General features: G+C 34.8%; 1 protein-coding gene across 1 annotated transcript in view; it reads right to left on the bottom strand.

Annotated features, from left to right (window-relative positions):
• LOC134694950 (uncharacterized) overlaps nt 1–26,885 on the bottom strand; it is a 142,502-nt gene that overhangs the window by 52,519 nt on the left and 63,098 nt on the right. The window contains exons 58-84 of the mRNA XM_063556066.1: nt 26,452–26,700; nt 25,946–26,167; nt 24,838–25,100; nt 23,955–24,232; nt 22,571–22,842; nt 21,431–21,583; nt 20,993–21,196; nt 19,821–19,991; nt 18,963–19,245; nt 16,730–16,980; nt 14,877–15,014; nt 14,252–14,441; nt 13,347–13,528; nt 12,488–12,712; nt 11,680–12,017; nt 10,935–11,103; nt 7,639–7,953; nt 7,047–7,226; nt 6,131–6,352; nt 5,454–5,564; nt 4,927–5,160; nt 3,912–4,199; nt 3,412–3,547; nt 2,326–2,476; nt 1,926–2,106; nt 1,181–1,520; nt 558–736 (exon numbers count right to left, since the gene is read on the bottom strand). Coding sequence (XP_063412136.1) covers nt 558–736; nt 1,181–1,520; nt 1,926–2,106; nt 2,326–2,476; nt 3,412–3,547; nt 3,912–4,199; nt 4,927–5,160; nt 5,454–5,564; nt 6,131–6,352; nt 7,047–7,226; nt 7,639–7,953; nt 10,935–11,103; nt 11,680–12,017; nt 12,488–12,712; nt 13,347–13,528; nt 14,252–14,441; nt 14,877–15,014; nt 16,730–16,980; nt 18,963–19,245; nt 19,821–19,991; nt 20,993–21,196; nt 21,431–21,583; nt 22,571–22,842; nt 23,955–24,232; nt 24,838–25,100; nt 25,946–26,167; nt 26,452–26,700 — 5,925 coding nt within the window. The remainder of the gene's footprint in view (nt 1–557; nt 737–1,180; nt 1,521–1,925; nt 2,107–2,325; nt 2,477–3,411; nt 3,548–3,911; nt 4,200–4,926; nt 5,161–5,453; nt 5,565–6,130; nt 6,353–7,046; nt 7,227–7,638; nt 7,954–10,934; nt 11,104–11,679; nt 12,018–12,487; nt 12,713–13,346; nt 13,529–14,251; nt 14,442–14,876; nt 15,015–16,729; nt 16,981–18,962; nt 19,246–19,820; nt 19,992–20,992; nt 21,197–21,430; nt 21,584–22,570; nt 22,843–23,954; nt 24,233–24,837; nt 25,101–25,945; nt 26,168–26,451; nt 26,701–26,885) is intronic.

Here is a 26,885-nt window from a genome sequence, read left to right as displayed (position 1 = left end):
AAGTATTGACAAGTTAAAATCTATAATATTTACACAATTTTTGTTCAATTTATAATTTTATTGATCTGCATACCCTTTCAGTACGTGTGCACCTGAGATCTTAGGTTGTGGGGTTCATGTTTCTCAGTATATTTAGTGTTGTATGTTGTGTTTTGTATACTGTTGTTTGTCTGTTCATTGTTTTTCATTTTGTTGCCTTGACCTTGTCAATTTGTTTCCTTGACCTTGTCAATTTGTTGCCTTGACCTTGTCATTTGTTTTGGACTTATGAGTTTAAATATTCCTTAGGTATTTTTTGCCTCTGTTTTTAAGACTATTGTATTGCAGAATATTTGAAGTAACCAAAAAAAGCAATTTCATTATTTTAACTGGTGATAGACTGAATGTGGCAAGATTGTTGTAACTGCAAAGAAGTTATCAAACATCTTCCAATCAAGGTTTCTAGATAAGTCTGGAATATACTACTTCAATTTGTCAATTGTTCTCTTTAAAAAAAAACATCCAGTATTTTCAGATAGTACACATATGAATTTCAGTATTGTAATATTTTACTCTACCTTGGAAGCATATTCCAGTTGGAGTGGACAGTCCAGTGGTCTGACAATACTCTCCTCCTGGACATTCTATTGGTGCTTCACTACCTTCAGGACAATACTGACCAACACTGCATCGACCTCCCTGGACAGGGTCAGAGGGCATGGCCATAATTGAACTTCCATAACAATACCAACCAGCACTAAAAGAAACATACAGCAAAATATTATGACTTAATTTTTATTTTTTGTACTTGACAGTAATAACCTTACAATTCACAAGGTTAGATGTCATAGAGTCCTCTAAAATTTCTTTTATTGAGTCCATAAATGTTGAAAAAAATAATAATTTTAAGAATTTTACATTTACCGTCACTCTGATATATTTGTTTTGGTGTAATTGGGTCATTATAATATTCCCCATATACATATTGTGTCTTTTTCAAATATTCTGGATACAAGCCTATAGGAAATTCATATTTCATTAAACATGTGATTTTGTGGTTTAAGTATACCAGGTCATTCCACAAAAGATACCACAACAAAATCATCATGTATCAATAGTAAATAGTCAATTTTATAGCATATATTTTTTTCTAAAATTAAAAGAATTACAAGAAAGTGTAATGGTTTAAAAAAAAACCTACCTGCAGTTACCAGCGGGGTTTTCAGCTCCATCTGATGGACAATATTTTCCTCCGTCACATTCCAAACATGACGAGACATTTGTTTGTTGTTCTGCTGGGTTGTATGTTCCCTTCAAACATGGATACTGGTTAGCATGAGTTGTACCGTTTGGACAGTAGTGACCAACTGGACAGGGCTTGTCGGAGAAGTCGGTGGAGTTGGTAGTACAATAAAATCCTTCGGGACATGTCTTACATGTACTTTGACCCTCCTCATCTTGATAGGTACCAGATGGACACTCTGTAGGTAGCTCACTACCAACAGGGCACATGTATCCCTTGGGACAAATGTCCCCATATCCTACAAGATCAATTGTTTACATTCAAGATTTTTTTTTCAAGTTAAAAAATTTATATTTTCTGACATTTTTACTTAGTTTTTAAGTTTAATTTTCTTTTTCGAAGTTTTAAAATTTATCTTTTCTGACTTTATGAATTAATTCATTAGTACTTTAATTTTTGCACTCTGAAAAATAGACAAAATCATTTCACAGAGAAAAGTAACTTTAAAATCAGTACACTGGGAAATTAGTTTTTTCACATTATCTAGTCATTTAAAAAAAACAATGGAACCTTTAATCACAAAATATTCACTTTGTTCAGCTTCACAAATTTAATGGAATCATTTCATATTAACCAGTATAAGTTCGTTCAACCTTAATTTTAAATCAATCTTTAAAAGGGGAGATAACTAATGTTGACTTACCTGTATGACCACCAATCAGTGGACAGGTTGGTGGGTAGGAGCTATTAGTGGCAGAGTTATCTGGGTTAGGTCTATCTACTCCGGACTGACAATAGTAGCCAGCATCACAGTCACCTGTTACTGTAGTGGCTCCATCTACTGAGCAATGTTTTCCTCCATCACAATCGGTACACTGACTGACCTGTAAACAACAAAGAATAGATGAATCTCATGTGAAAATCTAGTGGATTTTTTAGCAGAAAATCTTATGAATGAAAATACCTGTAAACCATAAACATTTCAGTATAATTTACAATCATTTTTATCTTTGGATATTTTATAGTGAAAAAAAGATCAAGTTTTATCCCAACTCCTGTTAATTTTCAATTAGTAAGTTCTGAATTAATAAAACTGATCTTACCATGTATAAGTTAGTTTTAGCACTGTAAGTTCCTTTAGGACAAGGCATCCAGTCCAGTCCAGTACCATTAGGACAGTAGTAGCCAGCGGGGCAGTCGAAATAACCAGAGGTAGGTACTCCTGCTGTTACATTCTCTGGTAGGCAGTAAAATCTACAAAAATAAACATATACATAGTTACTACAGAACTTTATATTCAAACATTGTGATTATGAAATAACAGACCACTGTCGAGTTCATCCGTCACCTGAAAAACTGGTCAATTATACGCACCTTTATGACGTCATTTACCAGATAAAGGGGGTCGCCTGTATCCCTGCACTATTAACATTCATCAAGCGTCTTAGTGATCGTCATTGTGCAGGATACACTAGAAATAATGGTTGTTCTGTAGGTACTTAATGACAATTCCCTAATGACAACAATGCTGATTGTCAATTTTGATAATTCAATTTGCCAAATAATTCGTACAATATAGAATTATAGTTTTCCAACCACTTGCTCAACATGGGAATGGAAGTGACGATGCCCCTAAATGCACTAGTGACGTTCACTAAAATTAGAGATTTTGACGGAAATGCATTAAACTCGAAAGTTGTCTATTGACAAAATTATTTGATTATTGCGATTTCATCAGATGCTGCATACAAAGGATGCTCTGAATTTCAAATGTAAGTTTTATCTTAGGGAAATTTATCCTTTCATAATTTATTTTCAATATCAAAAAATATCCTTCAAAGCTGTGAAAATCAACTTTTCAACTTTCCTGTTTAAACGGTTATAGTTTAGAAAATAAGTATCTAACATGTTTGAAAAAGGTGTTCCTTGTCCAATACACCTTATTGCTAATCCCGGTTGTGGAGTCCGATGTTTTGTATTGTGACGTCAAAATTTTACTTCAACCTGTGTGATAACCAGTAATGACGGACAAATAGCAATAAGGTGTATTGATATCACAATTCTTTTCTCTACTTTTGTTCATATTGTAACCAGACAAGGGATGCAGCTCTGATATTCAGATAGGTATAAAGCTTTTACTTTTGTTATATCTCTAGTATTACAGAACAGGGGAGGTAATTAAGACTTACCCATTTGGACAGATATCACATTCCCATTCTCCTGTCCTGTTGGTATAGTAACCAGATAAACAGGACCTTGGTTCATCACTTCCTACAGGACAATGTAATCCTATAGGACAAATAATGTTGTTTGCTTTGTCTGAGCCTGAAAAATAAACAAAATCAATTACTTTTTATTTGTTCAGTTTTTCTCTTTTTGAAAAGTTTTTTATTTCTTTCTGAACTGCTTTTATGCATAATGTAAATGCTTTTTATACATTAAGAGTCAACAGGAGAAATTCTTAACACTTTTAAGAATGATAAACTTTGTTATAAAAAATCCTCCCAAATTACAGAATTTTATTTTGAAATTAAAGGGCCAAATAAGTTTATTGTTTTTTTCAACATGCTTTTCTCATATCTAACGCTGATCCTCTTTGAAGAACAATGAAAGAATATTTTTGTGGTATTTGTAAAATATTAATGAAGCCACAGTACTGTAAAGATAAAATTTTTAAGACCTAACATACCTTCAGGACAGTAGTATCCTTGAGTACAATTTCCCTCGACATCTGTTAGCCCTGTAGATTGACAATAAGATCCTTTGGTACAGTTAGTACACTCCCCTACTGCTGTTAAACCTGTCGTATTGGAGAAAGTTCCAGCGGGACATCTGGTTGGCGTGTGTGAACCTTCAGGACAATATCTGCCAGCTGTACAGATCTCTGGGGCATGGTTGTCTGAGCCAACAACACAGAAATATCCAGCAGTACATAGGCCAGTTGGTGCCGTCAAAGCTGTGTCATTACAATAAGATCCTGAAAAAAAATAAAGATAGTCAAAAGCCATTTCAGAAAAAATTGTCAGTGTTGTGATTAGTAGATAGGGCAGTAATATGGCATTACAATAGTTACCTGCAAATATGCGAAAAATTCTCAAATCAAAATTTTTAAGAACCTTTTTAGGATACTTTGTTTTTATAATACAAAAGATCATCACAATCTGCAACAGATTTATGAAATTGTAATGCTGTTTTAGAAAACATCCATAGAAAAAAATGAAAACCATAACGAATTTCTGCACAAATGAGAAAACAGAAAACTGAAGTTGAGTGATTTAAGTTTAATCTGTATATCAATATTACAACTACATATAGTACGAGGATTTTGCCCTCTACAAACTTTGGTTTATCGAGTACATTGGTCAGTCTAATGCTGTAGGAGACACTTAAAGGTGGTAACAAACATCTTCATTAAAATTAATTTAGCTCGTTTGATTCCATAAAATTTTGACAAAATGTTAACTTTGACCATATGACAAAAATATAAAAATTTCAAAAAACTCGAACTGCATACTTTGTCAGAAAATTTCCTTTGAACAAATAGAAGTTTGACTATCAACAATTTTGATTACAGAGAAGCTTAATATTACCTGAACAAGAGAATGTAATTAAAACGTTTACAGAGTTATCTCCCTGTAGTGTTATGTACCAAATTAAGGCAAGGCATTTGTTTTATTACTCTATTCTTTATTATATTTGTTTACCTTGAGTACATGGAGTACAATCTGATTCATTCCTGAGTCTGACATTGTTGGAAAAAGTTCCTCTAGGGCACTTTATTGGTTCAGTTGTTTGTTCTGGACAGTAGTGACCAACTGGACACTCGTCAGCATTGACACCCTGACTTGGTGCTGCAGTCATGGCTCCAGTATGACAGAAGAATCCCTCACTGCAGGGTAAGGACGGGTTTGTTGTTCCACTGGTACAGTAATATCCACCTAAAGAAAATACATATTCAATGTGATAAAATTTAATAGTGGGCACATCCATATTGGGGGACAATTTTTCACAATTAATATCTTCAAAATATACCCTTTTATAAAGCTGATATTCAAAAGAATTAGCAATAGAAAATAATTGACCAAACAGCTGATCAATATCAGTGAACTATATTTAGAGACTGCAATATTAAAGGGTAGACACTTTTAGTCAATAAATTTTTCTCAAAGTAGAACAAGACAGACTGATGGAATATTTTCCTTTTGATAATAAAAATTGTATTACCACTTACCTAGACAGTCTGAGCATTCTGTATATGACCGAAGACCTGTTCCATTGTTGAACGTTCCAGCTGGACATGGGTACTGGCTGGAAACTTTGGTTCCATTTGGACAATAATGACCTGAAATTACAAGTATGGATACTGATATTAAAATCTGGACAATTAAAACATAACATGAAAATAAAACAATGAAATATGAATGTATGACTGAAACAACCATACTAAAAGAACAGCTTTCTGGTGTCTTAAATTATGTTACACATACTTTATCTATATATGGGCAATATCTCCTTAACATTTTTTGCATTGAACAGGGATAATAATCTAAAAGGTATTTGGCGACAATATTCATTTTCAACATATGTTCATCTTTTATGTTTGGTTGAGAGTGATATTTTTTTTATCAGAATTTCACCATAAGAACTGTTTAATAAAATGAAATATCTTTCAAAACACTGTAATACCGTATAATTGTGAAAGTCTTAATGTTCATGGAGACAAGTTGACAAAGTACAAAAATATACAGGGTATTGGTTCTTGACAGTAGGTCTCTTAAAGCTGTACTGTAGAAATGTGTGCTTATTCAGAATTCATTGCTCATTTATTTGAGAACAATTTACTGTTATAACATTAAACTTACCCATATTGTAAACTGTGGACAATTTATCATATAAATATAAACTTACCTTCCGGACACACATACAGTGTGTAGTTGACTATTGGTCCTACAGAACTGTCACAGTAGAAACCTTCAGGGCAATTCTTACATGTTGACTGACCGGTCTCATCTTGGTATGACCCTGATGGACACAATGTCTCACTAGGTGACCCCAGTGGACAGTAATAGCCTGCTGGACAAAGGTATGCTGAGGGATCTCTGACAACCTGGCCCTCTGGACAGTAATATCCTATACAAAATAAATCTCACATTAAATCATATATTTCACATAAAATCTTATATATTTCAATGTTAGGCAATAGAAGAACGCATACTTCATCCGTAATTCATTCAAAGTATTAGAAAACAAGAGAAAGATATTTTAACAAATCCAAAATAGCTTTCTGCCATTACAACTTATCACTATGGACCTGCTCATCATTTGTGAGATCATTTTGTAGTAAGTATAATGGATACAGGAGAAATATGTGGAAAAAAAAAGTTCATTCAATATATTGAATAGTTCTAGGTGTCTACAAAGAGGAAGTAGATATCTGTCACATCTGAAAAATGCCCAAACATTAAATACAACTCATCACTGTTAAGCTGCTTTCCAAACATGAAGCTATTCTGATTGGTACTTTCTACACATTCTAAGATACATTGGAAGAAAATATTTGTTGAAAGACAAGAAGTACAGACATGCAGACTAACACTTTGACATATAATGGTTTACTTTTACAAATTATGACTTGGATGGAGAGTTGTCTCATTGGCATTCATACCACATCTTGTTATAACTAATAAACAGGAATATATCTCTAGAGTGGGGGTATATATAATCAGTTATCAGATTTAAGTATACTTGAACATTTTGTTCACCACACATGCGTAGAAGAATCTAAATAAATGGTTTGCCTAGGAATTTATCACCCCTAACATACCTGCGTCACATTCTCCATCTTCTGTTGACAACCCTGAAGCATTACAATATTTGCCTCCTGTACACATTATACACCAGGTGACATTCTCTGCTCTGTAACTTGGCTGGAAATATCCAGGTGGGCAGGGACTAGGGGTGTGGCTTCCGATCTCACAATAATAGCCTGGGGGACATCTGTCACCTATAAAATAAATAAATGATAAAAAATGAACAACAGAAAATCTCCTTAAGAGAAGGCAAAGTTTCAAGTTACTAATAAATATTTGGCACTAAACAAATAAGTTGAGCAATGTCTGAAAAGGTAACTTCCAATCTCATCAAAAATAACATTAAAACTTTTTTCATTTAAAAAAAAAACATTTAATTTTCCTTTCAACTTTGACTTTTTTTGAAACCCCAGGATTACATTCACATGTATTGCACACAACTATACCACAAAGAAATGACATAGAGATTACATAGGCTAGAAAAGTTGTTTTATCAACATGACATGGTCTATCAAATCAAAAATGCTTACAGACCAATCACGTTATATAATGAGAATAAGTAGATATGCAAATCATATGCAAATAATCATGAGTTATCTCCCTTACCTCCAGTTCCTGTTGGTTTGTCTGTTGAAGAGTTACTGTTACAGTAATAACCAGTAGCACAGTCACCACGGGGACTGCTCATCATGTCCACATCACAATACTGTCCAGGTTCACAACCCAAGGGGGCGGAGCTTCCCTGAGGACAGTACTGACCAGCCACACATTTGCCACCTTCTGGTGAGGTGGGTTGGGCTAATGATGACCCAAGTGTACAGTACCATCCAGGGTCACACATGTCTGTTGGCATAAACAGTCCTGGAGAGGCACAGTAATGTCCTGGGCTACATTGTTCACAGGCAGAATCATTGGCTTGACCTAAAATATAAAAAAAACACATTCATATATTAAGAAATATGATCTTCTTAAGGCACAAGCGTCGAGAGAGAAACTCACCAGACAGTATAACATGCTCACATGAAGTTTGATATAGTGTTTCAGGATGCCCTGATTTGTAGTCTCAGAAAAATGCAACAAAGGTTCAAAAATGGCCATTGTGTGATAAAATAAATAAATATTCTGTTAACTGGAAGGTGTTGAGCAATGAACTCAAAATATCATTACATTTAAAGCTTCATGAAAATGTCATGTGACAAATGAACCAGGTAGATATTTTGAGAGGTTACCTGTCAGATTATTGAAGGTACCAACTGGACAAGGATACTGTATGTCATATTCTGTTGACGTTGGACAGTAGTGACAACATGGACATGTGATAACTTACCTGTCAGATTATTGAAGGTACCAACTGGACATGGATATTGTATGTCATATTCTGTAGAAGTTGGGCAGTAGTGACAACATGGACATGTGATAACTTACCTGTCAGATTATTGAAGGTACCAACTGGACATGGATATTGTATGTCATATTCTGTAAAAGTTGGGCAGTAGTGACAACATGGACATGTGATAACTTACCTGTCAGATTATTGAAGGTACCAACTGGACATGGATACTGTATGTCATACTCTGTAGATGTTGGACAGTAGTGACCAGATGGACATGTAATACCTTACCTGTCAGATTATTGAAGGTACCAACTGTTGGACAGTAGTGACCAGATGGACATGTGATAACTTACCTGTCAGATTATTAAAGGTACCAACTGTTGGACAGTAGTGACCAGATGGACATGTGATAACTTACCTGTCAGATTATTAAAGGTACCAACTGTTGGACAGGAGTGACCAGATGGACATGTAATAACTTACCTGTCAGATTATTGAAGGTACCGACTGGACATGGATACTGTATATCGTACTCTGTAGATGTTGGACAGTAGTGACCGGATGGACATGTAATACCTTACCTGTCAGATTATTGAAGGTACCGACTGGACATGGATACTGTATATCGTACTCTGTAGATGTTGGACAGTAGTGACCGGATGGACATGTAATACCTTACCTGTCAGATTATTGAAGGTACCGACTGGACATGGATACTGTATATCGTACTCTGTAGATGTTGGACAGTAGTGACCGGATGGACATGTGATAACTTACCTGTCAGATTATTGAAGGTACCGACTGGACATGGATACTGTATATCATACTCTGTAGATGTTGGACAGTAGTGACCAGATGGACATGTGATAACTTACCTGTCAGATTATTGAAGGTACCAACTGGACATGGATATTGTATGTCATACTCTGTAGATGTTGGACAGTAGTGACCAGATGGACATGTAATAACTTACCTGTCAGATTTTTAAAGGTACCGACTGAACATGGATATTGTATGTCATACTCTGTAGATGTTGGACAGTAGTGACCAGATGGAGAAGTGATGTCAGACTTACCTGTCAGATTATTGAAAGTACCGACTGGACATGGATACTGTATGTCATACTCTGTAGATGTTGGACAGTAGTGACCAGATGGAGAAGTGATGTCAGACTTACCTGTCAGATTATTGAAAGTACAGACTGGACATGGATACTGTATGTCATACTCTGTAGATGTTGGACAGTAGTGACCAGATGGAGAAGTGATGTCAGACTTACCTGTCAGATTATTGAAAGTACCGACTGGACATGGATACTGTATGTCATACTCTGTAGATGTTGGACAGTAGTGACCAGATGGAGAAGTGATGACTTACCTGTCAGATTATTGAAAGTACCGACTGGACATGGATACTGTATGTCATACTCTGTAGATGTTGGACAGTAGTGACCAGATGGAGAAGTGATGACTTACCTGTCAGATTATTGAAGGTACCGACTGGACATGGATACTGTATATCGTACTCTGTAGATGTTGGACAGTAGTGACCGGATGGACATGTAATACCTTACCTGTCAGATTATTGAAGGTACCGACTGGACATGGATACTGTATATCGTACTCTGTAGATGTTGGACAGTAGTGACCGGATGGACATGTAATACCTTACCTGTCAGATTATTGAAGGTACCGACTGGACATGGATACTGTATATCGTACTCTGTAGATGTTGGACAGTAGTGACCGGATGGACATGTGATAACTTACCTGTCAGATTATTGAAGGTACCGACTGGACATGGATACTGTATATCATACTCTGTAGATGTTGGACAGTAGTGACCAGATGGACATGTGATAACTTACCTGTCAGATTATTGAAGGTACCAACTGGACATGGATATTGTATGTCATACTCTGTAGATGTTGGACAGTAGTGACCAGATGGACATGTAATAACTTACCTGTCAGATTTTTAAAGGTACCGACTGAACATGGATATTGTATGTCATACTCTGTAGATGTTGGACAGTAGTGACCAGATGGAGAAGTGATGTCAGACTTACCTGTCAGATTATTGAAAGTACCGACTGGACATGGATACTGTATGTCATACTCTGTAGATGTTGGACAGTAGTGACCAGATGGAGAAGTGATGTCAGACTTACCTGTCAGATTATTGAAAGTACCGACTGGACATGGATACTGTATGTCATACTCTGTAGATGTTGGACAGTAGTGACCAGATGGAGAAGTGATGTCAGACTTACCTGTCAGATTATTGAAAGTACCGACTGGACATGGATACTGTATGTCATACTCTGTAGATGTTGGACAGTAGTGACCAGATGGAGAAGTGATGACTTACCTGTCAGATTATTGAAAGTACCGACTGGACATGGATACTGTATGTCATACTCTGTAGATGTTGGACAGTAGTGACCAGATGGAGAAGTGATGTCAGACTTACCTGTCAGATTATTGAAAGTACCGACTGGACATGGATACTGTATGTCATACTCTGTAGATGTTGGACAGTAGTGACCAGATGGAGAAGTGATGACTTACCTGTCAGATTATTGAAAGTACCGACTGGACATGGATACTGTATGTCATACTCTGTAGATGTTGGACAGTAGTGACCAGATGGACATATCTTGTCAGAGTAGTCTGTACTGTTAGAAATACAGTAATATCCAGCCATACATGGTTTACATGATGCTTGGTTCTCTTGATCCTAAAAAATGCATATATTTATAGGTATATGGTATTTCATTTGTGACTATAGTACCAGTCTAAAATACTAAAGCCAATTATATTACATGTTGTTACGATATTAAACATTCAGGTAATAGCTCTAAATATTTCAGCAACGGAGCATTTTACATGTTGTTACAATATAATGGCATACTTTTTGAAAATGATGTAAAGTTTGTTTTTTTTTATAAAAAGAAGACCAATATCATTATTGTTCAATTACAGAGTATAATAGATATAGGAAGAAGTGGTGTGAGTGCCAATGAGACAACTCTTCATCCAAATAACAATTTAAAAAGTAAACCATTATAGGTTAAAGTACGGCCTTCAACACGGAGCCTTGGCTCACACAGAACAACAAGCTATAAAGGGCCCCAAAATAACTAATGTAAAACCATTCAAACGGGAAAAATGCATGGATATTTCTATCAACAGAAACATGTATTGTTTATCTACATGTATCATACTTTAATAATGAATAGAGGCAAAACACTTGAAATTTTTCTGGACCGTTTGCTTTGCAGTTCATATATTATCCACAATACAATTACTGCACCTGGTATGATCCTGGTTCACAGCCTTCTGGTAGTACAGTTGCTCCTGGACATTTGTATCCCAGTGGACAAATTCCTCCTGTTCCAGTATGGTTCCCTGTTGGAGTTGGGGTGTCTACACCAATGGTACAGAAGTATCCTGGGTCACATGACCCTACTGGTGCTGTAAGATTTGTCCTATCACAATACATGCCACCAGTACATTGCTGACATTCTGATTGGTCAGCCAGACCTAACTGGTTACTGTATGTTCCAGCTGGACATGCAGACTCGTTCCTTCCAGTTCCAGCCAGACAATAAAATCCTCTGGAACATGACCTGTATCCTGATGTGGAATTTCCTGTAACCAAGAAAATAAATATACATTCTATGTTTAAGAAAAAAATCCTTCATATCATGCTCTATGCCCATTTTAACATGGGTAGGCATTATATTTGTCGATATTTTACACTGAGCGTTGTATCAATTTCAAGAACAGGAACTTATATTTGATCATATGAGACTTTGAGGGGAGATTGGAACCAATGATGTAGTTTTATTAGATCATATGTGAAACAGGAAGTTTTAGATTTAGTTAGAAATATCAGTGCTTATCAACTTTTCATTCTTTGACCATACCCCCACTCCCAACCCCCTCAAAAAAAAAGTAGGGAAAAGAAAAGGAGTGACCTCTCCAAATATTGTTTCTGTATATTGAGAGAAATTTACATAAAAAGTCATGTGATCTTTTAAGAATACTGTTGTAGTTCAATTCAAATGAAGATCAAGCTAAAAATAGGGTCAGCATGAAATTGAAAATGACAAACATACCTTGAATAACTTCTTCTGGTACACAATAGAATCCAGCAGGACAAATCAGACATTCTGATTGCTGTGTCAGATTGGTATGACTTCCTGGTTCACATGGTACTGGTAGACCACTTCCCATTGGACAATGAAGACCAATTGGACAAGGCGTAACAACTGGGTTTGGTACTGAATCTCCTCCTGGACAATAGAATCCTGGATCACAATCTCCAGTATATGTTGAAAGTCCTGTTAAAAGTTCAAACATGGGTTAAAAGACCATGCAACCTGTATATATCTTTTTTGTTTGTTCAAAGCAATGTGTGCTAAAACTCATTGTGCAAACTGTTTGTAATTTTTATTGCAGGTCTTTTTTGTGAAGACATTCATTATTCAACATCTTTCGTGCAAATGGTAATTAAGCACTGTGTTGTTCATCATCAAACAACTTTTGTATTTGCCCATAAAGATTCACCCAATATCTCTAGAGTGGGTCTCATTGGGGTCTAAGTGTGACACGGGATTGCAGATTTTTTGCAAGCATGACACATGAAAGTCAAATTATTGTGTCGTGAAAACGGGAAATTAGGTCTAGCGGGACCCGGGAAATGAAAAAAAATAGAATTGCCTACGTACATAGTGTAAGCGGGATACGGGAATCTAACAAAACAATAAGCGGGATCAGGGATTGGAACTAGATCCCAAGTAATTATTTCATGCATACTGGATGGCAATGTTTTATTTCAAATTTACTATGAAATGTAAACTATTTTGAATGGCTCATTATAAAGTTTTTTTTCCCTGTAAACAGATGAACTTCCGACAAAACATAAATTCATGATTTTTCAATAGAATTTCACATTTAAACTTAAGTATGTTTTACCTGTATCATTACAGTATTTTCCAGGATCACATGATGTACACTGGGTTATGTTTGCCAGACCTTCTGTGTTAGTATAGGTTCCACTTGGACATGGAGTTGGGGAACCAGATCCTTCAGGACAATAATTTCCAACAGGGCATATGTCTCTTCTTGAATGGTTAGAGGCTATCTCACAGTAGTATCTGAAATGTTAAAATGGCAAGTTATAAAAATATGCTTGTAAAGGTGTATCACCAAATGAAAAGAAAATACAGTGCCTCTTTTCGACTGTGTAGTACATAAGTCTACAATCATCAACAGTATGTTTGATATAACCCTTTCCTCCATTGAATTTTTTTTTTTGGCATACCTGATTCGCATAGGATTTTAAAATAAAATGCTGAAAATATATTTTAAAGTATCAATGCATTGTGAAAAACAACTATTACATCAAATAAATTTAAGTCAGATATTCCTATGATATTCCTTTTTATATTGGATAAAAAAAATTATTAAGTCTACTACAGACACTTTGTAGTCAAAGTGTTTCAACTGAGTTACTACACAGGCGTCAAAAGGCGTCATTATGGAGAAAAGGGGTGGCATCATTATGGAGAAAAGGGGGTGGCGTCAAAAGGTGTCCTTATGGAGGAAAGGGGGTGGCGTCTAAAGGCGTCATTATGGAGGAAAGGGGGTGGCGTCAAAAGGCGTCATTTTAGAGGAAAGGGTTAAGAGTTTGGGATTGATCAACATCTCATTTACAAGGACCGTCACTGTCATTGTGGAAGTAATTGAGACTGCAAAAATTTATTTACAAGAAAAAATGTGCAACTTCTGAAAGAGTCCATCAATTAAACATTATTCACCACCGATCGTGAACAAGGTATATTGGTAATGCCTTTTTCAACACAGTTCAAATAACTCACCCTTCAGAACATGGACCACTGGTATTGGTCAAGCCTGTTTCAGCACAGTAACTTCCTGCAGGACATAGTACACAGTCCACTTCAGCTTCTAGTCCAGTACCATTACTGTATGTACCTTTGGGACAGGGGATAGGATTAGCTGTTCCCACCAGGCAGTAAAATCCTTCTGGACAAATGTTAGCATCCACTCCTTAAAATATAAACAACAATGAATAATAGCATCGCATCTTAAAATCATAACAGAAATACTTTCATTCACTGTAAAATTTAAGTTGTCAAAAAAAAATAAGCATTGGAAAATATTTGAAATCAAATTTTCTTTATTAACAATACAATCAACAAAATAATTATAGTTTACAACCTTAGCAATTTTTATACGTTGCCAAAATTGCTACATGATAGGTTTTCACAAATTTGAAAGTATAATTTTTAATTTTGAAAGCATTAATTGTATGCAGAATTTCCTGATATGGTAACATTACTCATTAAGTATTTTTTCCAATTTTTTTAATAATTGCTCACAATATTTTTAGAATTTACAGTAATGTTTTAGCAACAAAAAAAACCAGAAATTGATATGAAAAAACATTGATTTCACACATTTGACAAGAACATAAATTCCTACCTTGATCTGGTGCTGAGATATTGGCATACTGTTTACAGAAGAATCCAGAGTCACACATGTCAATTGGTGTTACCATACCAACCATTGGACAATAATATCCTCCTAAACATGGGGTACAATCTGATTCCATCTGAAGACCTACAAACATAAATAAAAGTAAAATTCATACAATGTATTACAAGAGTGCACACACTGAAATGTCTCGCCTTCTTTACTAATCATTGATACTATCTTGATAGACCTAAATATAAAGCTTTATTACAACTGTCAAATAAACTCAACATTAACCAAGAAAATGAAACATTGATCAATGAACCATGAAAATGAGGTCAAGGTCAGATGAACCATGCAAGGCAGACATGTACAGCTAACAATTCTTCAATACAACAAATATAGTTGACTTATTGCTTATAAAAAAGAAAAACAGACCAAAACACAAACACTTTTAAAAACTTAGCAATTGACCGTGAAAATGAGGTCAAGGTCAAATAAAACCTGCATAACGGACAAATAGATCATAAAATATTTCAATACACCAAATATAGTTGATCTAATGCATAAAGTATTAGAAAAATAAACCAAAACTTAAAAATTTAACTTTGACCACTGAACCATGAAAATGAGGTCAAGGTCAGATGACACCTGTCAGCTAGACATGAACACCTTACAATCATTCCATACACCAATTATAGTAGACCTATTGCGTATAGTATATGAAAAACAGACCAAAACACAAAAACTTAACTATAACCACTGAACCATGAAAATGAGGTCAAGGTCAGATGACACCTGCCAGTTGGACATGTACACCTTACAGTCCTTACATACACCAAATATACTAGACCTATTGCTTATAGTATCAGAAATATGGACTTGACCACCAAAACTTAACCTTGTTCACTGATCCATGAAATGAGGTCGAGGTCAAGTGAAAACTGTCTGACAGGCATGAGGACCTTGCAAGGTAGGCACATACCAAATATAGTTATCCAATTACTTATAATAAGAGAGAATTTAACATTACAAAAAATCTTAACTTTTTTTTCAAGTAGTCAATGAACCATGAAAATGAGGTCAAGGACATTGGACATGTGACTGACGGAAAGTTCGTAACATGAGGCATCTATATACAAAGAAAGAAGCATCCAGGTCTTCTACCTTCTAAAATATAAAGCTTTTAAGAAGTGAGCTAACACCGCCGCCGCCGTAGCCGCCACCGGATCACTATCCCTATGTCGAGCTTTCTGCAACAAAAGTTGCAGGCTCAACAAAAATCTGTGCATCAGTATCTGACTTAGATTTTAAACCTTGATTTAATCAAGTGCTGTTAAAAAAGATTATCGGTAATTCGTATATTTTCCCTTTGATCTTAGTGCCTAATATTTTCGAGTATCAACGTACTGGCTGTATCAATGAAAATATTAGGCAATAAATGGCATGATGTCATAATTACTGATAAACGGAATAATAGGTAGTTTCGTTTTTGATACTGACTATCATGTTGAATATCTTAACTCGCCCCTGTTAAAAAGAGTATTACAACACCATTGTGGATGTTTTTTTCCCCATTAAGATGGATATAATCATATTCAACAAGGAAAAATATGAAAAAAGACATATAATTCAAACTTCATAAATTGTAAAAAAAAATAATTAATAGAGTATTGAAAATTATGCCAGATCCCTGCAGTTTCAAAACATATAAAACTTCTGACCAAACAAAATAGACATGATAAAATTTCCTTATTTTCAGCTATAACATGATATCAAAACATTCCTACAAAATATATATGCCACAAGAAAAAAGGTCTATGTAGAATAATGAAGTCTTAAAATCAGATGAGTAATTATACCTGTTCTGTTATTGAAGGTTCCAATAGGACATGGATGTTCCAAGCTGTACCTTGTTCCTTCTGGACAATAGTATCCCATGGGGCAAATGGTCGTTGTGTTGTCAAGGACAACAATACTGACAGTATTATCACAGAAGTAGCCAGACGGACAGATCTTACACAAACTTTGTGTTTCCTGTTCTTGGTATGTTCCATTTTCACATCTGAGGGCTGCATCTGTACCCTCAGGACAATAATGGCCAACTGGACAGCTGCAATGGTTAAAATATTAAGTTATATATATAAATACCCATTCTGCAGATGTTTAATACAGTTTGAACATTTTATTGTTAATTACACCTTATATAAGAATCCTGGGGTTTGATTATTTGATAGCCAGTGTATTTTTCACCAACTCACTGTTATCAAATGAATATCGTTCATTTTTTAACGCCGCCGGGGTATTTGCCAAAAGGATATGCCCATTTTACCCTCTCTGTCATGGTATTTGCCAAAAAATACTCTACCTGACTGGACGCTTGTAACGTCACGATCATCAATGCGATTTTGAACATTAACATTCAGTGTAATAAAACTAATTAAACAGATATATCATGTTCTTGAGGGGTATTTGCGAAAAATACCAGTCTTGAGAATGAATTTCCCTCGACTTACGGCTCGTGAAATTTAACATTCTCTCAACTGGTATTTTTCGCAACATACAAATGTATAAATTTGGATACAGTTTTGACACACATCTTAAACAGAATATGAATATCCATGACCCAATGACATATAAATCAAGGCTTCCAAAACGGTCATATATTCCGGTCATTTGTATAATGTCCGGTAAAAGTCCGGCTGGCCAAAGCATGAAACGGTCATATACTTTATTGTTGCAAAGGCTTTTTCGGTCATTTTAACATATAAATTCACGATCTTTTTGACCCAACCTTTTGCCTTTAACAGCCATACATTTCCTGTCATAAAAGTGACATGATGATTAATTACAATCAAAACAACCCCTACTTCAATACTTTCTAATTTTAATCAAGGCTAATTAGTTGATGGACAGCTGAAAACTACCTGTTCAGGTGACAGGTAAACTATTTTCAGTACCGGACATCGTATAAATTAATCGGTCCATTCACAATTATTTTGGTACATTTCAGCGGTTTGTAACTAATTGATTTAGTCCAAAAGATAAATATTATAATAAATAAATTCATAAACATGATTTGATGAAACAGTTAAAAAGGTTTTAAATGAAAAATCGTTAGAACTACGTTGTATGAACAAGAACACGTGTGCGCATGTGCACAGGTGGGAAATTCAATTATGCATCCTACATTTCTTCAAAAATGCTAAAACTATCATTGATACCTGTATCTAACGTTCATTTCAAGTAGTTTGTTGAAGAAATAACGTGGAAAGAGCTTCTTCGCTCAGTCGTGCTGTGTAAAACAAACACGGATTTTACGTATCCGTTTATGGTCTATGTTTTACCATTGTCAAGTCAACATCCGGTTTTGAAAAATGTGACTTTAAATCGAAAATAAAGTTCAAGACAACATCATTTTGCACAAATAAAGAGTCTAATGCAAATATGAGCACGCTGATGTGCACACTTTGAATGATGAAATGCCAATTTTAACAGTTTATGTCAGAACATCAAATTCATATCACAGTAAAGTTTGATATCGTTTTTAATCTACTGATGTCAATCATTGGGATGGCCATCTGTCTGATTACCATAATTTCTTTTTGTGACTAAGTCTTAGGGATTAAAATCGGGATCAGATATAAATGTCCGGCTGGCTCAGAAAAATTTTGGAAGCCCTGATATAAATGCCTATACATTCGAATATTAAGTCCCTGAAATTGCACCCTATTTATATATATCTGAAATTCTCAAAAAAATTACCCATACCAGTGACATGTCTGTATATCTACCATATAGAAGACACATCCCCATGAAATTGATTGAATTATTTTAAAGATTTCTTTGCCATTTTTCTGTTGCTTGTCAGTATTTTAATGTCTGTTCCAAGTTAAGCTACCTGGACCATGTGTTGTTTGGTATTGTTTGCTTAGCTTCTATCTTTTAAGGATGGTGGGTGTGGTCTGTTGTGCTGTAACTCTTTTTATAAAATATTTAATTAATACGGTCTCCTTTAAGGAGTTACATCAAGGGAGACAACTGTCTGCTTTAATCTTAAATTGTTACTTCAGCTGCATTGCAGCATATACTTACTTGTATTCTGTAGGCATGGACATGTTTTGACCACCAGGGCAGTAGTACCCAGCAGAACAGTTACTGGTAGGTAGTTCTAGACCTGATCCTGCACAGTACTGGCCACCTGGGCAAAGTTTGCAATCAATTATTTCGTCCTGTAAAGTAACGTCAAGATAATAACCCATGGTACAAGGTTGTTTGTCCGCACTTCCCTCTGGACAGTAGTGACCGACTGGACATTCATTTCCTGTTATGTTGTCAGTTGGGTTGGGGATTGAAGCCTCCAATACACAGTAATATCCTAAAATAAGAAGAAATCAACTTTCAAACCAGTAAAAAATTAATTTAACTCCAAAACAAATGTTAAATGAGGTCTGAATCAAAAGTACAACATATTTTGGACAAACCGATGTTTGTGGCTGGTTTTATAAACAAATTATGGGATAACGTTCTTGCCTTTTTACATTTGTCTATTATATATTCTCTGTCATTTAAGACAAGATGAATCTTTAATAATAATTGAGTACAATTTTTAACTTAAAGGAGCATAACACCTTCAACTCATTTCATTGTGATTTAACTGTGTCCTAACAAGTAACAGAACTGGTATGAACAACACAAACGGTCCTTGTACTGATCCCTAATTTCAAATTATGGTTATAGCACTTGTCCTTTAGCACATCAGGGTGGTGGCTCAGGAGGTTGAAGTTCAATCTTCGACTTCCAATCATGTTAAAATACTCATATTTTAGACTGGAATAAACATGGAAGGAGGTTTGCCCATCTTTATATGCATTTGGCTTGTTCTTGTTATTTTTAACCAATTTCTACCTTAAATCTCAGTTTTCACTTTAAAGTTATTACAAGATAATTTACCTGCTGTACAATTGCCAGTGGGTGTGGCTAGTCCAGTTGTCTGACAGTAGGTTCCTGGTGTACATTGTTGTTGGGCATACGATCCTTCTGGACAGTAGAACCCTGCCTGGCATTCCCCACCCTCGGGACTAGTGGGTGTGGCTGAACTAGAATTACTAGTACAATACCATCCTGTAAAGAAAAGGCAATATAATTTTGAATCTTTGGTCTTTTACTTTAAAGTAATTATGTTTGCCATAAAACATTGATTGATCGTTGGTTGCATCAGCCAAAAAACATATCTATCTTGTAATATTGTGGATTCATTCATTTTCGTGGGTACCAATTTTCGTTGATTGAGGAAAACTTATATTTTCGTGGATATTTAATTTCGTGGTTTTGCCGAGGTATGCATACAAGCTTATGGAAAATTTGGTATTCGTTAAACATTTAATTTCGTGGTTCATCTATTCCCACAAAATCCAAGAAAATTGGTATCCAACAAATAATAATGAATCCACAGTATGAATGCTTTGTTACTGAAGCATAGTGGTTCTTTAATAAATTATTAAAATTATGACTTTAAACTTTTTTTTTCTTTCTCTAAAATATTATATCATTCTTATAATGTCATAATATTATTAATACAAATGTCAAATTAAAAGCACAATCCGGATTCAGCTGAAAATGAATGATGTTTGAACTTAAGATGACTGAAGATTGTTTTTCTTCAATTTTGATTTAGATATCATATCTTTAAGGTGGTACCCAAAACTTTCACTAAAATTAATTTGGCTCGTTTAATTTTCTTAAGATTTTGTCAAAGTATTTACTTTGACTCTTTAAAAAAAATATAAAAATTTCAAAAACTTTGAACCAACCGTTTTATCAGAAAAATTACACTGGTTATATAGCAGTTTGACAAACAACAATTTTGATCATTGAGAAGCTTAATATTCCATTTACAACACAATGTAATTAAAACATTTAGCTGACTTTACAGAGTTATCTCCCAGTAGTGTTAGGTACCACCTTAAACTTCTTCTTAGTTCCATGGCCATATAAACATTTATATGGGAGATGTCTATCTTTATATTGGATTAACAAATTATAATAACAGATAACAGTACTCCTACTAAACATTAGAATAATGCATAAATGAAAACTTCAAAGGGGATAACTTGTGAATATACCTTGTGAACATTTTCCAGTTGGATAACCAAGTCCATCTGTTGCACAATATTCTCCTCCTGGACAGGGGAGACAATCCATTACATCTCTTGCCATTGTTAGGTTGTAATAGGTACCAGCAGGACAGGGATACTGTGTAGATGAAATAGTACCAGATGGACAATAGTAACCAGGGTCACATGGTGTGGCAGCATATTCTTCAGCTCCTTTACAAATAAAAAAATAATTATAAATAGATATAAGAAGATGTGGTATGAGAGCCAATGAGAAATTTAATTGCTTCGGAATTCCCATCTTCTTGTGGACTAGTAGATCAGCATCCCCAGGCCTGACTTGAAAATACTTTCTTTTTTTTTCATTTGCAGTGATAACTGAGGCTAATCAGCTTTAGAAGTAATCTTGATTCACATAAATTTAAATGTATAGTAATCCATATGTACCTTGCAGACAGTAATAACCCTCTGGACAGTTATAACATGTAGATAGTCCTGTCACATTACTGTAGGATCCTGCAGCACATGGTATAGGGTGGGTTGTTTCTATTGGACAGTAATGACCAACTGGACAGATTCCTCCAACTCCTGTCTGACTACCTGTAACATACACACACAAAAAAATCAGATAATTGTTTTCATTTCCTAATAATAATTTGATAATAAACTCTATGGAAACTCAAGGAGCTACTTACAAGATGACAGCTATACTTTGTTGTACCTTCTCAACATGTTTGATAATAATATCTTGCTTTATGGACATCTTTTAATTTAACCCTTTACTCTATAATGATGCCTTTCGACACCAGTGTAGTGCCTCAGTTGAAACGTATTACCTAGGAAAAAACTTCATCAGACTTTAAAAAAAAATGTATCCAATATAAAAAGGATATTCATGAGAACATCTGAGTGGAATTTTATTGATGAAAAATTTGTTTTCGCAATGCATTAATACTTAAAACCTGATGATTATTTTTCAATGAAAAAATCCTATGTGAATCAAGTATGTAAAAAAAAAAATCCATGGAGGAAAGGGACAAAGTATATTCATCCAAAAGCTAAGTAGTAGAACTTATAACGTTACTAATCGGGCATATTGGTATTATGATAACTAGGAACTCCCATACATTCCCTTTGATCTAATGGTGATAGTAAAAAATTTGTTTTTAGACATACTGTAAACCAACTTATTTTCGCGAATACTTTATTTCGCGTTTAGCCATATCTAGTCAACTTCGCGATATTCTTATTTACTAGAGGTGTTTAGATAAGGTAAGATCCAAGTTAAACATATTCGCGACGATTTAAATTCGCATCATTTTTCTAATCGTAAAAGTCGTGAAATTAAGTTGGTTTACAGTATACTTACATTGGAAGGTAAGTACAAACATAAAGAAAAGATAGTCCTTTTCAGTATAAATATGATATATACAAAATTCTCTCACTGCATCTGATATTGACATAAGTTATAAGACAACTAAGGTATGAATTTTCAGGGGAGGAATGTAGTAAGGTATGAATTTTCAGGGGAGGAATGTAGTAAGGTATGAATTTTCAGTGGGAGGAATGTAGTATTAGTTTACTCACCTGGACCAGTACACGTTCCATTTCCATTTGGATCATGTCTATCTACACCGTATTCACAGAAATAACCAGCCAGACATTGTCCAGAGGACGTAGACATTCCTAGAGAATCACAGTAATGGCCACCTGGACATGGTTTACATTCACTGTCAATGGTCAGTCCAGTCTCGTTGTTATAGGTACCTACTGGACACTGCTGCCAATCAAATCCTGTTCCAGCTGGACAAAAGTGACCGATTGGACATTGACCCACTACAGATCCTTGTTGACAGTACCTAATGTGAAAAAGTGAATACATCAAAATACTGAAATACTGAAGATTTATAAGTCATAAAATTTAAAATATCATGATAACAATTATATCAGGTTTAGAACCATCAAATTTTCAACTACCAGGACACAACAATACTTGACATTTTACAATCAGCTGGAGACAAAGAGTCAATCATAGAAAATTATATCTGTAAGTCTTGTGTTTATTTTAAAAGTTGTGACAAACCATTAAAACTTATGTAAAGAATTCAACTAATATTCTTAAAGCTTTGTTTTCTGACAGTTTTCTTTCATCGGCTGTTTGAATAAAGATTCTATTATGCAACCATGTTGATTACAATATTTATGCACTTGAAATTGCTAAAGGAGTAGGTCCAGTAAGACCCCTTTTTTGGCCCCAAAATAAAGCAGTTTTACAAAATTGTTAAAATGTAAACTTTTAGTTATTTATTGGACAGTAGAATGTTTCTGCTACATAAATATGGGCTGTTTTTTTATAGTACAATGCACATATATATCGGGCATTAGCACCATTAAGTCATGCCAAATTACTGAAATCTTCACAATTACCGCATTTTAGTTAAATTTTAGACTGTTTTCGTGTAAAACAAAAGTGGCTGCATTCGTGTTCATCCTTTATGTTGAAATGTTAGTTGTATTTGATGATAATACATAACATATATAAAGGTTAAGGATGAACACGGATGCGGCCCCTTCATTTTGGACAAAAACCATCTGAAAAGTGATTTTTTTTTTGCATATTTGAGCTTGAATTGGAGCGTTTTTAAGGACTAAATCAGCGAAAATCTTTTCCATATACTAATTGATTCAAATGAAGTAGACGCTTAAAAAGTGGTCAAAATCTTTCGTCAGATGAACCTGAAATTTGAGGCCAAAATCAGTCCTTACTGTACCTACTCCTTTTTGAACTTTAAATTTCATATTATCTAATATACCAATCAGCAGAAAGGGAGATAACTACCAGTAAGGAGATAGCATTTGTTTTTATTAACCACCATCAAGGGAGATAACTGTTGTACATATCAGCCATTAGCAAGGGAGATAACTATTGTACCTATCAACCATCAGCAAGGGAGATAAGTTTTGTACTTACCAACCAGCAGGACATGTATAGCATTCTGATCCTAGGGTATGATTCATGTATGTTCCATTGTCACATGGTATTGGTTGGGATGAATTGATTGGACAATAATAAGCCACTGGGCAAGGATAATCTAATGGGCGAGATGAATTTTGCCCAGGTGGGCAGTAATAACCAGGCTCACAAGGTCCAGAGGTAGCATTCAGACCTTCGTCCATACAATATTGTCCTTCTGTACATGGTGTACATTGATCAGAACTGTTTAATCCTGAGTAGGAGTTAAATGTGCCCTGAAAGTAAGAAAACAGTATTTTTTTAAAAGTCTCAACAACAAAACAGATACTGTAAATTCAGAAATTAATGCGAGGTTTTTATTATTGCGAAAAATGCAACTGAGTTGTAAATGCAATAATTCAAACTCGCATTTTCAAATATTTTATATGAATTAAACAGGATTCTTCTCAAAATCGTAAAAATTAAAATCGCATTTTAGTCTAAAATGACAAAATTGCAATAATAAATGCACGCAATAATTTCTGAATTTACAATAGTATATTCTTTATGTCAATCTGCATTGTATGGGTTTGAATTAAGCTTTACAATATACTGGTAAAACCAAAATTATAAATTTAACCTCAGCATCATCATTTCTAATTCTATACATGTTTATATCCTGTAATTTCCTATCAGTAATAAGTCCATTAATTTCTTTGAATATATCTGAGTAATCAAACTTATGAAAAGAAATTATCCTTATAGTGACCTGTAGTTGCTCAAATCTACATCCTTTGCACTCCAGTGGATAGTTATCTCATTGGCAATTATACCATATCTCCCTATTTTTTATTTTGTGAACCAGTAAAATGAATGGTCAGCAGCTTATTAAATTCCTCACCTCTGGACATCTCTCTGGTGTACCTGTCCCCAGTGGACAGAAGTGACCACTGGTACAAATCTCTTGGTTGGGAGAGTCTGATCCCTCTACACAGAAGTACCCAGCGTTACAGAGACCTTCGTTGTTCAATAGTCCTGGTGTCTGGCAGTAGTATCCTGCTGTGCAAGGTGTACATTCAGTCACATTTCTCAATCCTGTTGAAGCGCCAAATGTACCAGGTGGGCATGCGTCAGGAGTGGTGGTGCCCATGACACAAGAGGATCCTGAAGTCAAATATAATTATGTTTACACCTTATGCTAAGTCAAATATAATTGTTTACACCTTATGCTAAGTCAAAATATAATTATGTTTACACCTTATGCTAAGTCAAAATATAATTGTTTACACATTATGCTAAGTCAAAATATAATTATGTTTACACCTTATGCTAAGTCAAACATAATTATGTTTACACCTTATGCGAAGTCAAATATAATTATGTTTACACCTTATGCTAAGTCAAATATAATTATGTTTACACCTTATGCTAAGTCAAATATAATTATGTTTACACCTTATGCTAAGTCAAATATAATTATGTTTACACCTTATGCTAAGTCAAATATTACACCTTATGCTAAGTCAAATATGTTTACACCTTATGCTAAGTCAAATATAATTATGTTTACATCTTATGCTAATTTCTCATCTATTCATTGTAAATCACAAAGGATTTAGAAATTCTGAACTTGTCCATCCTACCTATTTAAAGAAAGGTGTATATAGAACTGTATCTGTATCTTAACTGAATTATTTTAATATTTCAGAGCATTGTTTTAATATTCATCTTCTTATTCCATCATCTATTTTCATTCATTAATCGAAAATTACTGGATGTTAGAAAATGTTTGCAGTATATTTTTCCCAGTAGACATTTCCCTACAATTACATTCAACTGTTCACATTGATGCACTGTACAAGGCAACAACACATGAATAATGAACACTGCCCTATCTAGAACCTAAAAATGAAAATAGCTGAATATACAATACTTTTGCATTATATTAGGACATTTTGTTGGTATTCAACTTTGCATAGTAATGGTGCTATATAAGTAATCTTTAGTACCTTGAGGACAAGTATCTGCATCTGTTGTCTGATTGGGTGCTGACATCTCAGCATATCTCTTACAGAAATAACCTGCATCACACTGAGCAGTCGGTGCAGACTGTCCCACAATGCCACAGTAATATCCTCCAGTACATGGGGTACAGTCAGAACTCTGATTCAGACCAGTTAGGTTGTTGAATGTTCCTAGTGGACAAGGCCATTGGTTGCTTCTCTCAGTACCTTAAATTGTTAAATATTACATGTAATAAGGCATATTACAATTTCTCATTTCAAAGAAATATTCAAAACAATTGTCATATCCAAATATCAAATTGCAAATTAAGAAATGTAAAAAATAAAGACCCCATCCAACCAGACTTATCTGTAATCAGATTTTACCCTTGGGACAGAAAATGTACTTTTGTACATTGCAAGCCTCTCTAGGACATAAATTACAATCTGTTTGGCCAGTTATAGTAATAAACCCTCCCCCATACAAGCCCTAATCTACAGTCAGTTCCTACCTTCTGGACAGAAATATCCCTCAGGACATGTGACTGTGTCATTCACGACAACCACTCCAGCTGTATTGTCACAGTAATATCCACTGGGGCATAGTTTACAATCTGATTGGCCTGTCGAATCCTGATAAAATCCACTTGGACAGATTGTGGGCGTCGCTGTTCCTTCTTTGCAATAATGGCCGATAGTACACAAAAATGGTGTGTCAGTTGTCTGCCCTTGTGGACAGTAGTAGCCAGCAGTGCAGTTTCCTGAGAAATTAATTATTATAACAATTAAATTATTTTTGTTTTATCGTAAAAATATTCTGTGTTTTTCAACAATTTTACAACATACAGTACTCAAAGCAACCATTTTTTTAATCAAAATCATTGTTTTTTTTTTTAAAACATTCCCTTATTGATGTGGCCTGTTATCTTTTTCCCACAAATAATTT

The sequence above is a fragment of the Mytilus trossulus genome, chromosome 13, assembly GCF_036588685.1.
Source record: "Mytilus trossulus isolate FHL-02 chromosome 13, PNRI_Mtr1.1.1.hap1, whole genome shotgun sequence".
Classification (NCBI taxonomy): domain Eukaryota; kingdom Metazoa; phylum Mollusca; class Bivalvia; order Mytilida; family Mytilidae; genus Mytilus; species Mytilus trossulus.
Note: the sequence above shows the minus strand (reverse complement) of the source record. Positions and strands in the feature narration are given on the sequence as shown.